Raw genomic sequence first — 15,024 nt, forward strand, 5'->3', positions numbered from 1 at the left:
AGTTTCGTGTTCTTCTGGCTGGATTTACATTTTCAAAAGCCTTTTTCTGGAACTTCTGCATCTAGTTCTTGAAATTCAGCATGTAGCTAACAACATCCTGGTGGTATGGGGGTTTGCTCCCACCCCTCCTTAACCAGACTGAGAGGTCTCCTAATGGGGTGTCAATAGAGGAGTCCAAATGGGCTAAATTCAACTCCTTTCTGTGATACCTCCCTGTATGCAAAGAGTAGGCTTGGTAGGAGGACATCTTACTTCTGCCTCATGTCCTCAGGTAGGCTTTAAATAATGCCCTTTTGGGTTTTTGTTAAATCTCCCAACAAACCCATTGGTTTGGAGATGGTAGTGTGTGGAGAACTTGTAGGTTACTCTTCCCACACAGAATTCATGTTTGCTGAAGTTGGTGCTCCTGTCAGACACCACTTCTTTGGAAAACCCCACCTGGGCGAAAATCCCCATCAGAGCCCTAGCCACTGTAGGTGCAGTCACAGTTCTCAAATGAATGGCCTTTGGGTACCTAGAGACATGGTCCACCAAAACCAGGATGAACCTGTTGCCTAAAGCAGTTTTGGTGTCCAACAGAGTTGATGGCCACCCTTTCAAAGGGGGTGCCAATGACCAGTAAGGGATTCAAGGGAGCTAAAGCCTTTTTCCTATTTTTCCGCTGGCCTGGCAGGTGAGACATGTCCAACACAATGTATCTGAGAATGACTTCATCTGGGGCCAATAGGAGTGGGAGACAAGCCTGCCAAAGGCATTGTCTTGCCCCAGATGTACTGCCAGGGGAATATTATCTGCCAGCCTCAGTAGGAAGGCCCTGTATCACTGACGGGACTACCAACACGTGTCTTGCCCCATGCACGGGAGATCATTCTTCCAATGGATGAGATGATCTTCAGAGGTATCATCAGCTGCCTATGCTTCAACTTGCTGCCACATGCCCTCTCATGTTGGGCACTCTCTCTGTGTCTTACAGAATTCTTTCCAGGTGAGCCCACCCCAACTTGTCCTCCAGCAAGCTGAGGTCCGTCTCCTTGGGCAGCAGTGTTCTTTCCGGTAGGTTCTAGGGTGGCTACCTCCAGTACCCCATCATCCTTTTCCATGGGGGTTCTAGGGCCTGGCTTCCCATGCTTCCTGCCCTTCCATTTCTTAGCAGCTAGCTGAGCCCTTTTTTCAGGCTTCTTTGACTCCCCTCCTGAGCAGCCATGTACTGTGTGGTCATGCAGACCCACTCAGGTAACTCAACATCTTCAGATGTGACCTGAGCTCCAATTCCTTCCAGGAAATGTGCTCTAGGTCATTGCCTAACAGACAATCCACAGGCATTGCAGGGCTCACAGCAACCTTAAGAGAGTCTGAACCCCTTCCTCACTCAAAGGAAACCAGATCCAATGGATAGTGACTCTCATGGCTGCCTTCTATTACCGCTTGGGGGACTGTATTGGATATCACCCATTCTGAGGATGACTTGCAGAGCCTCCACCCTCTACCTACATAGGATGACCCATTTCCTATACTTTGATGTATTGGAATGCATGTGACCATTAGACACCATCTCTCTGTCACACAGGGACACAAATGTAACCTCAGCAGTCTCCCTCAGACTAACTAGGGCCATCTCATTCCCCAGCGCTATACTGGCCAACCCCTGGGTCTGCCCACAAGTTGGGGTCTGGGCTCTCTTAGAACACATGAGATTACCCGTTGAGTGGCCAAACCTATAGCACTCCGAGCACTTGAGGACAAACTTTCCATTACCCTTGTCCCCTAAACCAGTTTTCCTAAGGTCAGATTGGGACTGGGACCCTTTTTGGGGGCCTTGAGAGAACTTTGGCATATTTTATCTCATCCTTCCTTCCTCTGTTAAGAGCCCTGAACACCCTCTTGGAAGTCCCCCCAGATAGTCCCCCCAGATACCTTCTTGTGGACCCTGGAGTAGAGCCAGCGTTCTGCCTCCTTAGCAAGCTCCCAGGGGTTAGAGAGCTTACAATCAACTAAGTGTTGGTGCACCTCTGTAAAACAATTGCTGAACATATGCTCCTTGGCAGTCAAATAGTACAGTCTCTTGTAATCACTGACATCACTTCCCTTTAGTCCAACCATCAAATGCCTTGCAAAATGGTTCTCAAAATCTACCCAGGGCTATTGGAGCAATTTCTGGTTGTCCCTAAACTTCTGCCTGTACTTCTCAGGGGTTTGCCCTTAGTTCCTGGTGAGAATGTTCTACATCAGGGGGTACCTCATTCTATCTCCATAGCTTATGGCTAACAAGGCCTCCATCCCTTCATTGGGAATGAGATTCCAGAGATCCACCTCCCGCAATCCTCTTCAGGGACCCTGTTGATCTCTAGAGCAATCTCATGGGCCTCAGACCATTTATCTAGGTCATACCCTGTAACAAAGTTAGACACCAGATCCTTGGGGATGTGAACAGTTGTTTATCCAGTGGACACCGTGATATTGTTGCCACCATTGTTGCTGGGCTCTGGGGTTGCCTGGCTACTACTTCATGCTCATCCCATGCTCCAGCAGTGGTTTATTTTCAGCCAAGGCCCTCTCAGTATTTTCCTTGGCCAAGGCTATCTCTTGTGAAGAGCTCTTTCTGCCTCTGTCTTCTCTATGGCCAAGGCTCTGTATACATCACTCCTCTGCGTCCAGTTTCATCTTGGTCCGCAGCAGATTGAGCTCCCTCTCTGCCTTTCTGTCCTTTAGCTCCTCTGGGGACAGACTACAGGCAGAAAAACTGTTCTCTGCCCTGACAAACGGTTCCTCTCCTGGAGGGAGTTGTTCTCTTCCTCTAGGTGCCGCAGCTCCATACCTGTGTCCAGTAATGTCTCCTCTGGCTCACCCATTGCGTCCTCTTCATCTTCTGATCCACATAGCAACTGGTGGGACTCCTCAAAGGCTCTTAGGGCTTCTGGAGCTCCTCCTTCTTGGAGCTCCTCTTGCTGGAAGCACCATGTCCTTGCAGAATTTCCCTAGCTGAACTGCACTGTAGTTCTCCAAGTTGCTGAGCTTCAGCTCCTTCATTGCAGGCAGGGACACAGGCACAGACAGTTAGGTAGAATGAGAGTGAATTTGGAAAACCAAAAATCAGCCAATCAGGGAGAATTTAAAAAGAGGTTGTAAATGGGGTCACATTATTTAGAAAGGATTTAAGAATTACACATCACTTTATGGCACTACACAGCCACAAATACTGTTTCCCACCAGTGATCAGCAATGTGAGAATGTGGGTTGTTGATTGAGATGACTGTGAGACCTTCTCAAGCATCAGCCACAATCCCTGTTAGGCTGAACCACTACAGTCACTAAATTTACCTGTGCTTAACCTCTGGTAGCTTGCCACAAAAGCATTTAGGCTTACCTTAGAGACAATGTGTAAAGTATTTATGCAGCACAGAAACAGTAGTAAAGTCAAAACACATCACAAGACAAATGTCAAACCAATTTAGAAAAATAGAGTGAATGATAATAAATTATTTGATCCCAAAACGACAAAAATCCAATCAGTAGAACATGGTATATGCAATTCTGAAGATTTGAGGTCAGAATAGTGCCTAAAAACACAAAGCGCCACTTTCTGTTATTTGATTGTGCGACACCAGACCAAAGTCACAAGTTCAGACCGACCACTATGGAGCGCGGCCCATATACATGGGCTATGTTAGTCCAACTGATAAAGTTACCTTCTAGAGTCTTGCACGAAGAGTCTGGCTCTGGCTCGCGGTGGAGGAGACTGTGGGGCAGAGGAAGTGTGTCACAGATGGTAGTTATGCACGATCAGGAAAGTATAAAATTTGAACACAGACTTGTTCTGTTCTTCTACCTGTTTGGTATCTCTATTTTAGTTTATGATTCATTCTGAAAAAAATCAAAGTACATTTTTTTTATTTCTGAGCAAAATTATTGGGTGAAAAACTTTCGATTGTGTGACAAATGTTTACAGTGCCCAATCAAACAAATTCGTACACAGATTAAATGTATTCACATTTAGATTCATTATGATTTGTCTGTAACACTGTGCCAAGGTTAATATCCAGCAAACGTTATGTCTATAATGCATAGTGATATTACATGTTCACTGGTACAGCGAGGAAACTCAAATCAAATGAAGCAGAATTGCATTGATTGTGAATTAGTTTCCTTTTTTTTGATAAATATGAAGGCAACATAATAATAAATATATCAATATATTAGAGTATAAGAAACAGTAAGTTAGATCCCTTTCTCATGCACGGTAATTTTTGAAGTCTCTTGACATGTTTTAAAAAATCATAAATATGAAAAATTAATAAAAATACATACATTTGTACTTTCAAAAAGGGGCATTTTCTTCTTCATCTTTTAATCTGTTCAGCTGTCATTCGCCAATTGCTTGTGGTCCCCACCACTTCAGCCACTCAATCCCTTGCACTTAGAGTGACTACATTTTGCCTGACCACATCCACCTAAAAACTTTAGTGCAAGGTATTTTGGGCCAATTTCTCCTTTCAATTGTTACTTTTTTATCTTTTAATTTCTCTTTGATATGCTTGCAAAACAAAATGAATAAAAATACACACGCTTTCCAAGCCAGACCTTTTGGTCTTGCCAGTGCTTGGTTTTTTGGAAGGTAAGAGTGAAGGTGTATATGTGTGCTGTCAAAATGTTCTTTGCTGCATAATATACCAATTTGTTTGTAGTGGCAGTACATAAAGCTTTCGGTTAACCTTTTTAAGCCGTTTTCAGGCTGACCATCTTGCTATTTTTCTGGAGAAAGAAGGGTTACATGTAGCCCTAATTGCCCATCCTGGATATCTATCTTGAATACATTTGTGAATAAGCCTTTTACCTTTCTCATTGGAATTCGGGTAATCTTTTTTTACAGGAAAGGCCCAAGAGTGGAATCTTCACCTTGATAGGAACCTGTCAAGGTACAAAATGTTTGGTGAACAGCCACCTTCGTTTTTGACATCCATCTTCCCTGGCAGTTCATCAAACATGTAAAAAGTTTTTGTTTTTCAAAAACAAACTCCCAAAGTGGAAATGTGTGTGGAAGTCATTCATTTTCTTCTGTTCCTCGCTGCCAGATTTTCCTGGCGGAGATGGACAGAAAAAAAACAGACTGTCTAAATCAATTGGGCAGTATGGCTTACTCTGATGGCCCCTACTCCGTCGGTCGACATTGCTAATGGGGGTTCTAGCGATAGAAGGCTGATGCACCATCCTCCTCTAAATGAAGTGGGCTGACCTTCAGTTTGGCTTACAGGGTACTCCAAGCATTTGAGACCAAGTATCATGTCCACAAAACTCTAACTCAAACCATGCATGCTTGAAAGTGACAGTAATTGTTAGTTATTTGTTTTTTAACATTGCACTTAAAATATATTACCTACACTATTTGCAGTTAATTTCATGATCAATTGGATTTTTTGAAAGAAGACATTTTAAACAAAGTAGACCATCTATTCAATTGCAATAAAAGAATTGCTCGCTAGTTCAAATGTTTTCTTAAATCGTGCTAATAGACACATATTTGCTGAATATAAATTCTATAAAGATGCATGTTATGGGAACATTTGGTATGCAAGTAACATTTCCTTTCCTCCTACAAACATATCTTGCCATTACTGGTGGAAGTGTAATATCACATTATCAATAAAATAGTTGATATTTTGTTAAATCTCAATCCCATATGCTGTTAGTTTGATTCTTTCAGAGAACACATGGCTAGTAAGCCTTCCAAATTGCAAACGATGTTGAATTCTGTGTATAATATTTTTTTCTCTTTCTTTACATTTTCAGAAATTGAAGATTTGTGGATTGTGATGACAAGTTTCATTTGTGGATCGTTTATGTACCAAAATATATTGGCACATATGTCTGCCATGGTAGCAAACACGCAGCAAGCAGCAATGTTGTACAGGGAAAAGGTGGGTTCATTTTAAAAGAAAGGGCAATGACACTGGTCATAAAAGCTTTTCACTCCACCACTGCTAAACCATAACTTTTTCCCCATAATTGTTTTTAATATTATGGGTTCAAAATTAACGTGTCTTCATAACAAGAATCTCCTAATTATAGGAAAACCGTTGGTTAATGGCTTTAGTTGTACCAATTTCCAAAAGAAAGAATGTATTCAAAGACATACTATACCCTATGTTGGCTCTCAGGGGCCGGATCACCAAAGAAGGCATTAGTGTAAAAAAAAATGCTTACATATATATTTGTTTTGCAATTTATGTAAAATTATCCTGATTTACCAAAAGCCCAATTTATGAATGTGTATTCATTGTCCCTTTTGTTCTACACCAGGGACAAGAAAATGAGAACATTTACATATGGAAAATGGGAGTTACCTGAAAGTGTAAATATGAGGGCAGACAATTGTAAAAAGCTAGCTTGCCCACAGAAGAGCCAGTTGTGCCGCTTCATATATTAGGGGACATTGATTTCCACAGAGTTATTTTTAGTGCAAATTATTTAAAACCTAAGCATGGGCAAAGTAGAAAAGCAGCTGAACCAAGTGACACTGGATACATAGGTACGATAGTAACCCCGAATACCTAAATGACGTAAACCTGTGTGTTACATCCGCCCTTTATGGTTTCGGTGTCTCGGCCGTCTGGATGTCTGAGAATCCTGCTGATTTGTGGGGTTCATCATTTCCCAGGGCTGCTGGCTGTGATTCGCTCTCACCTGGGGTTGGTTTCTTTCAACCTCCTGAGCTCCAGGCTGCTTCTATTTGCTCCTTCAACTCCAAAATGTCAATCACCTATCTGAGGATTGAGTCCGTGTTCATTCAGTGCTTCTTTGTATCAGGGAAAACCATCTTTCCTTTAAGGTGTAGAACTGTTAATTGGAAAGAACATAAGTGGAATCTCTGAGGTATCATCTCTCAGAGGATGGCTGATCACTGGACTCTCATAACATATCCGTTATTTTAGACTGGCCAACCCCAATTCTATCAAGGAGACCCAGAGTTTTTTGGACAGTTTTAAAAACACTTTGCTGGAATGATGAATGACATTTCTGCCTAGCTGAATAACAATAACCTAACTAAAGGTTTTCAAGGACTACGAAGGCCCAGGAGGCCTTTATTATGATCATGAAGGGTTTCACCCAAGCCTCTGTTCTCACGCACCTAGATCCGTCCATGAAATATTATCATGGTAACCAATACCTCATATTTTTTCTGGGGAAGCCTGTCTGCTTCAGCTGCAGGAGGAGAGCAATATGAAGCATCCCAATTTTGATGTCTTCCATGTTTTGAACACTTATGAGCAAAGGCATTCTGTTCTCGAACACAAGCTCTTGTCCATTAAGTGTGCCTGTATGGAGTGGTGGCATCTTTTAATGGGAGCAGTTGAACCTTTTGAGGTTTGGATAGACCATTGAAAACGTCTTTTTCTGTGGAGCATGCAGTGAAATGGCAGATAAGCTCACTGGCGCTATTTCTTTTTGGAATATCACTTCTTTGTAACTTACATACCTGACACTCAGAACATTCTTGCTGATACCTTGTCTAGATGAGACACTGTGGTCAAGGATTCTGAGACACCTGTATTTTTGCTCCCTGACAGAGTTACCTTCATGGCAAAGTCCTTCTTACAGTGTGTGAAGGACACTTACTTTGCGAGTTTTCCAGAAGACCTTGATGCTCTGCAGAGTCAGGTGATCGTGGCCTACCTCCAGAATCTATATTTTTTGCATCAGACCTTGTTGATTCAAACTAAGAGTTTTCAAACAAGGTTCTGGAAATGTGTTATGACTCGCCATTAGTGGGCCAAAACGGAGTTATATCAGCCTTACAATTTTCATTGAATTATCCAGTATTGGGGTATCATTCATAGATTCACATGCCTGAATCATTCCCTGTGTTGAGATGGGAGTCCAACAGTAAACTATTCAAGCAGTGCCTTAAATACTTCATGGGCTATAATGGCCCAAGGTCATCTAAACAGTAGCCTATCTATGTCCTTTTTTCAAAAAAGGACCACATGTTGACATCCAGCCAATCAGCTATTAGTACTCTCTAGAACACTCCCAGCAGAGGCAATTTCTCCTCAGATTTTCACCGCACGTGGTGTGGAAGGGAGTCTCCCTGAGTGCTCCTCCTTTTTTTCTCTTCAGCAAATCTTCACATCATGTCAGACAAAAAAGGCCTTTTCAGCCCTTGTAAAAACCTGTGAGAGGAAAAGGGTCCATGTGGACAATCCATACAAGGAATGTAGTTATTGTCTTTATCCAAGGCATGAGGTGGGAGATTGTAAAATCTGTATCACCTTCTCAAACAAGACCCTCAAGGACAGAGAGGGAAGAAAACAACTTAAACCTTCCCAGGACTCAAAGGCTTAGAGAAGGTTACCAAGCACCCATCTGAACGGGCATTATCTTTATCCTCTGCACCTGTCAGGAAGGAAAGAGATGGCCCTAGAGCCTCCTCATCGGAATCCTGTAAGTAAGAAAATGCTGAAAAAATAATTGCAGACTGCGATCTCTCTCTTGTTGACAACAATCGTCAATGGCGTCATCGACGGCAACGATGACAGTGATTCAATCCCCTATACTCTCCACCGGAGTCTCCATATCGACGACGAGAACCCCATCGTCATCGAGGACCATGACGCCCCTTCGCCGACTTCAATGGCGTCAACAAAGATCTCGATGATGACTGACTCGTCCACTGGTGGTCCTTCGACGGAGACACAGTCGACAGCAGAGACACTGTCGATGAAGACACCATTGATGAAGATACCGTCGACAAAGACACGGTCAATGAAGACACTGTCGGCGAAGACACGGTGGACGACGAGACCGTTGACGACAACATTGTTCATGAAGATACCGTGGGTGTTGAGACCGTCGACGATGGAAGTGCCCTTTCCCGCAGTTTCTGCACCGACTACGCCTCCTTCGACGAGGATTACTCAAGTCACCAGAGTAAGCAAGCCATTCTTACAGCCGTCCATGCAGTAGTATAGCAAAGTATCTCCTTTGCTTCCATTACATCTGTTGGACGGTTATGTTGAGGAAGAACATGATGATGGCCTTTATGGGGTGGCTCACAGTCCACCTGAGTTCCATGTGAAGTGTCAAGATGATGACAAGGAGGGTGAAGACTATCAGGAAGAGGCGCAATATTATCAGCAATGGTATATGGCTCCACGTCCTAGTTATCAATGTAACTTTCAGCCAGAACTACGCCGCAGGGACATGGCCCATCTGCGGCCATTGTTAATTGAGGATCTGCGAGCCATGTTGGCGGACTATAAACAAAGGTTCCCTCAGCAGCAACATCAATCAGAGAAACAGGTACCACAAGTGGAACCTACTGGTACACCAGGTCCTCAACCGACTAGCACACCTGTAAATAGGCCGGACCCGGGGCAGTCGATCCTAGAGCACAGAACACTTCCTCCTCGGAAGAAGATATGGAGGAAGGTGAACTGCAAGATTCAGTATCTGCTCTTGATCCCTGGGATGACTATGTTATTCCACCACCATCCCCTTCTCCACACCTTCCGTCAGACTCTCCTCCAGAAGCTATCAGGGGGTTTCATAACTTAATGCAGAGGGCAGCCAGCAGGATTCATTTGCCTATTGCAGTAAAGCAAACAGAATGTTTCCTATAGGACTTCAAGGAATTCACAAGGAAAGTGGTACACTCCAAACCTCTTATTTTTGTTTTTTAATGAATATGTTTATTTGCATTTTCAACCAATAGAAAACAACTTGCATGTCATAAATAGTCATCCTCGCGTCCAAGCTCCCCCCGCCCCCAACCCACAGGCCACATCACCTTCTTTATGTCATGAACCAGGACGAGATCCGGCTCCCCCATAAGTGTCAGTTTTGGTAATCCTCTACCCCCCCACCAGACCTCCTCCAGGGTCGAAGACACATGCCCCTTGGCTCCCCCCCATCCCGGTGCTCACCAAGATTCAGAGGACCCATGCTGTGCTCGTCAGCTCCCAGACCACTATCCACTCCATGGTATTTCCTCCATTTCCCCCATATTCTACAGAACTTTCGGGAGCACCCTCTCGCTTTGTATGTGACCCTTTCCGCCACCATGTACATGTCCATCCCCCTCCTCCATTCTCCTAGTTGAGGGGGTAGTGACGCCTCCACGCGCGTGCTACATCTCTTTTCGCCACCACGTGGAGTCAGACCCTATCGAAATACACCCTGTGTAGTATCTTGTATTTGATGAGTCTGAGGCAGAATTCAATCGCCACATCCCTATGATGCATGAGGGCTGCCTCTCAATCCACTGTGTCCAACACACCCAGGTTCTGCTCCCATGTGTCCCTCAATATCCCCAATCTGTCTGGCATGTTATTGTTCAAGGTCCTGTACTTTAGAGAGACTGCCTAGTTGGGTATTTGCTCTTTCAATAGGTGACCCTCTAGTGGGGCATATTCTGGCAGGGGAGAGGAGAGCGAGCTCTCAGCTCTCCATGCATGTTGCAATTGCGCGTATTTAAAAATGTGGATGTGGTGCATCCCAAACTCCTTGCCAGAGTCCTGAAGGGTTTGAGTTCTTCCTTTACCACCACATCTCCCAAAGTGGAGATTCCAATGTCATCCCAACCCCCATATCCCTTAAGTTTATGAAGTTCCCTCAATCAGGTACAGTGCCAGATCGGTGTCTGTTTTGTCGGTTTACGTGTCTATCCCAGTATCGTAGTCGCCCTATCCCATACCTCTAGGGTTGTTTGCGTGGCCAGAAGTAGGTGTCTTCTACCTGGGCCCCCATTTATAAAATGTAGGCAAGAACGGCGTGCCATGGTGTCCCTTTCTAATCTGTATGTGGGGTGATCGGCTGGGGCATAGAGCTATTCGTTTACCGGCGCCAGATGCTCCGCCCAATAGTACGCCTCCATGTCCGGCAGGGATATCCCTCCATTATACTGCTTCCGCTGCAATGTTCTCAGGGCGATCCTTAGTTGCTTCCCCAGCCACAACAGGGAGCGCATTTCTGCGTCTATCAAACGGAACGTCTGTCAGGGAAGGGGGAAATACTCATTTTGGAGGGCATACAGAAAGCATGGCAATGTAAACATTTTAAACATCGCGGTGCGGCCAAGTATCGTAAGGGGGAGGGCTTTCGACCGCAGAGCGTCAGCTGCAAAATTTGTTATGACTCGCTGAATATTTCTTTGGTAGGAGAGATTTTTATCTGTAGTGAGGTATATCCCCAAATACGTGAATCCCATCTGCGTTACCTGGAGAGCTCCAGGGAGAGGAGGCCAAGTCTTCTCAGCCCACGGGCTATACAAGACCAATTTATGCAAGTTTATCGCATAGCCCGAGAAGGAGCCATACCTGCCAGAGAGCCTGAACGATGCGGGATCGTGACAGCTGGTTGGTTGACATATAACAGAATGTCGTCCGCATAAAGCAAGATCTTTTCTTCCTCCAAATCAGTCGACGTAATTTGAAACCCCTAGTGTTTCCCTTGTCTGTCGGACCTCACAGGCCACTATTTTGATTGCGAGGGCAAATAGTAGGGGGGGGGCAAAGGGCATCCCTGTCGGGTTCCCCTTCTAATGGGGAAGTCCTCAGATAATAGTCCATTTACTTTAACCCGGGCTCTGGGGTCCGCATATAGGAGTCCCACCCTCTGTCTAAATTTGGGGCTGATGCCAAACTTGACCAAAGCTGCCTCTAAGAAGGGCCAGTGGACAGCATTGAGCGCTTTTTCCGCGTGCAGGGAGAGGAACATGTGGGGATCTTCCTGGCCTTTCACCCCATGAGCCAATTGTGGGTCCGCCGTAGGTTCTGTCTGGTCGCCCTCTCTGGTAAGAAGCCCGTCTGATCTTGATGTACCAGGCCCGAGATTACTTGGTGCAGACGGAGGGCCAGTACCGTCGCCTAGAGCTTAACCTCTATGTTGAGGAGGGAGATTGGGCGATAAGATGCGCAATCTTTGGGGGGCTTTCCCGATTTTTGGATGGGGATGATCGTGGCCAATCTAAGATCTAGCTGCAGAATACCATCTTGGGCCGCGTCCCTAAACAGTGCTAATAAGTGCACCACCAGGAGGTCCGCCCATTTTTTATAAAGCTCAGCTGGGAGTCCATTCGGGCCCGAGTGTTTCCCAGGGTGCAGTTTAGTCATTGCTTCTTTAAGTTCAGTCACTGATATATGCTTCAAGTCCCTCCCTATCGTCATCCGCTAAGCTTGGGGTTTCAATAGTGGCTAGATATACTATGATCTCCTCCGAGGCACCCAGTTCCCTGGCCTCATATAAAACCTTAAAATAGGAGGCAAAACTCTGTACTATTTGTGCGTCTCCCTTTTGCATCTGACCCTGTTGGTCCACTACATTTTCTATCCATCAGGCGTCCAACTCTTTATGACTGAGCCAGGCCAGGAGTTTACCAGATTTATCCCCAATGTCGTATAACCTATGAAGGGTTGCCTGCTTTTTCACGTCTTCCGTTACTATGGCTCTGTAGCGCTGTTGCGCGTCAGTCAAGAGCCGAAGCACCTGAGGGTCCTTTCTCGCAAGATAGCATTGTTCTAACACAAAAATTTGGGTTTCCAAAGTGTTGAGCTCCTCTTGTGCCTTCCACTTCTACCAGGCTTTCTAGTTTTGGGCCCTATGGCAGAGCACTGTCTTTTAGGCTTCCCACACTATAACTCCCGATTTCACGGAGCCTACATTTTCCGCAAAATACACTATTGTGCCAGCCCGGAGATCTTGCAGCACCTCTGTGTTCTTCAGGTCCCAAGCCGTCAACCTCCAGTTTCCACGTCCCGCCCGTGGGCTCCCCTGTGTCCTAACAATTAGGGGGAGTGATCAGAGATCCCACGTGCCAGGTACTCCTCCTCACAAACCGCACCAGCGACCCTCCACGGAAGAAAGACATAGTCCAATCGGGAGTGCACCTTGTGTGCGCCGGAATAGTATGAATACCTTCTGATGTCTGGATGGAGTTGCTGCCACACATCCATCTGACCTAGGGTGTCCATCAACCTGGCCAGTTGCGCAGTCGGGGAGTGGTTGTTACGGTTCCCTGAGCGGTCCAGAGGGACGGACATGATGTCAATATAGTCACCCTCCATAATGTGTAGTGTACCCGGTGTATCCAAGAAAATATCAGTCACCCCATGAGGAGTCCTGGCCTGTAACCTTGGGGGGGCATAGACCGAAACTATAGTGACCCTCCTTCTACCCCACGCCCTGTTCACTCCCACATATGTACCTTGGGGGTCTGTCCATGTCCCCGGGAGCCCTCTGTGTATCCCGCGTGTGCAAGGACTGTATAAGCTCCCCTTGCCAGAAACCCACACTTTGTACCCTTAAGGTGGGTCTCCTGCAATAGGATCATGTCTAATTGGACCCGTTTTACATATGAGGACACCAACGCTCTCTTGATTTTATCCCGCAGGCCATTTACATTCCATATGAGTATCTAGTAGGGGTCAGTCTCCATCTCATCCGCGGGGAGTCTATGTTCAGTCAAAGGGGCCACTGACATGAGTGGTCAAGGCATGTCCTGAGTGGGGGAAGCAGGCGAATGCGTGCATCGTAGTGACCATGGGCCAGATGTAGGTAAGTAACATTTACCGAATCTTAATTACCGAAAATTACCGAATTTTACCGATTCGGTAATTAAGATTCGGTAAATGTGAGGGGTTGGTATGTAGGGAATCCAGATGTTCCCTTTTACCGAATCGGTAAAATTCGGTATTTACCGATTCGGTAAATACCGAATCGGTAAAGCCTATTGATTCCTATGGGCTTCAAAGCCCATAGGAATCAATAGGCTTTACCGATTCGGTATTTACCGAATCGGTAAATACCGAATTTCACAAGGGTGCAGGGGGTGTCACTTTGACACCCCCTGGCACCCCCTAAACAGGCGTGGGTGCCATGTGGCAGGCATACCTGCCCTAAGGGCAGGTCTGCCTGTCACATGGCATAGGTGTGCATGCACACATGTGCATGCACACCGGAATCGGTATTTTACCATGGATTTGTTTTCCATGGTAAAATACCGATTCTGTAAGCCATGTGCAGGAGGTACATTGCCTACCTACATTGCATTTTCGGTAATTTTACCGAATCGGTAAATATTACCGAATCGGTAATTATTTTACCGATTCGGTACATATTACCGAATCGGTAAATTTACCGATTCGGTAATGATACCGATTCGGTAAAATTACCGAAAATGTGCCCCTACATCTCAATAGCCCTTTACCGATCGGAAACGGCCGAAAATCGGTATTTTCGGCCGATTCCGATCGGTAAAGGGCTACCTACATCTGGCCCCATGTGACCGCTGTCCAAAACAAACATAGGAAACCCTACCATAGCACTGTTGTAACCCCCCCAACCCCCGCCCCACCTCCCCCTCCCCGTTGTCGCATCCCCCACCAGTCGCTGGGGAATGAGCCCTAGGGTGGTGGTGGTCTATCGCCCTCCAGTCCCAACTCACAGCACAAGTTCCAACTCTCGCAGCAGTCCCAAAATCCTTGGAAAAGAAAAAGAGAGAGGAAGAGAAACATAAGTAGAGACAGAACACAAGAAATCACAGGCGCTAGAGGGAAAGAACTGCAGAGAGCCTAAGTCTATAGCCACGCCAAGTTTAGTGCCCAAGGCTCCGTGAGTGTCTTCTAGTTCTTCGTAAGCTGCGCCAGATGGAGAAGAGGAAAAAGAAGAGAAAATATAGAAAGAGAGGGGTTAGTGTCCAGCTTGCATGCTCTGAAATTTCAGTCCATGTCCATGGCCAACCTCACAGGCCCATGTTCACGAATGGGAATCTGGCGGATCTCCAAGGGAAGTCGTAGCCTCCGCCACTGCGTCCTGTTCTATCGCCAGTATTTCAGCTGCAAGGGGGTGCATAGAGGGACCCTCAGCCTCCTCCTCTCTGGAGGAAGAGACCATAGTTTCATTCTCCGTGTCAGGTCTAGGATGATCGGGAAGGTGGAGCATGCGGGAGCCCGTCGAGAGTCCAAGGAACATTCGTTGCACCTTCTAAGTCTGCCAGTGTCTTTTGGAGTGTATGGAGTCGGCTCTAGAAGTCGA

General features: G+C 45.8%; 1 protein-coding gene across 1 annotated transcript in view; it reads left to right on the top strand.

Annotated features, from left to right (window-relative positions):
• Positions 1–15,024, top strand: part of LOC147699006 (potassium/sodium hyperpolarization-activated cyclic nucleotide-gated channel 2-like) — a 1,915,905-nt gene that overhangs the window by 1,339,879 nt on the left and 561,002 nt on the right. The window contains exon 7 of the mRNA XM_086933539.1: positions 5,785–5,912. Within this exon, the coding sequence (XP_086789665.1) occupies positions 5,785–5,912 (128 nt within the window). The remainder of the gene's footprint in view (positions 1–5,784; positions 5,913–15,024) is intronic.

The sequence above is a fragment of the Lissotriton vulgaris genome, chromosome 8 (genome assembly GCF_964263255.1).
Source record: "Lissotriton vulgaris chromosome 8, aLisVul1.2, whole genome shotgun sequence".
Classification (NCBI taxonomy): Eukaryota; Metazoa; Chordata; class Amphibia; order Caudata; family Salamandridae; genus Lissotriton; species Lissotriton vulgaris.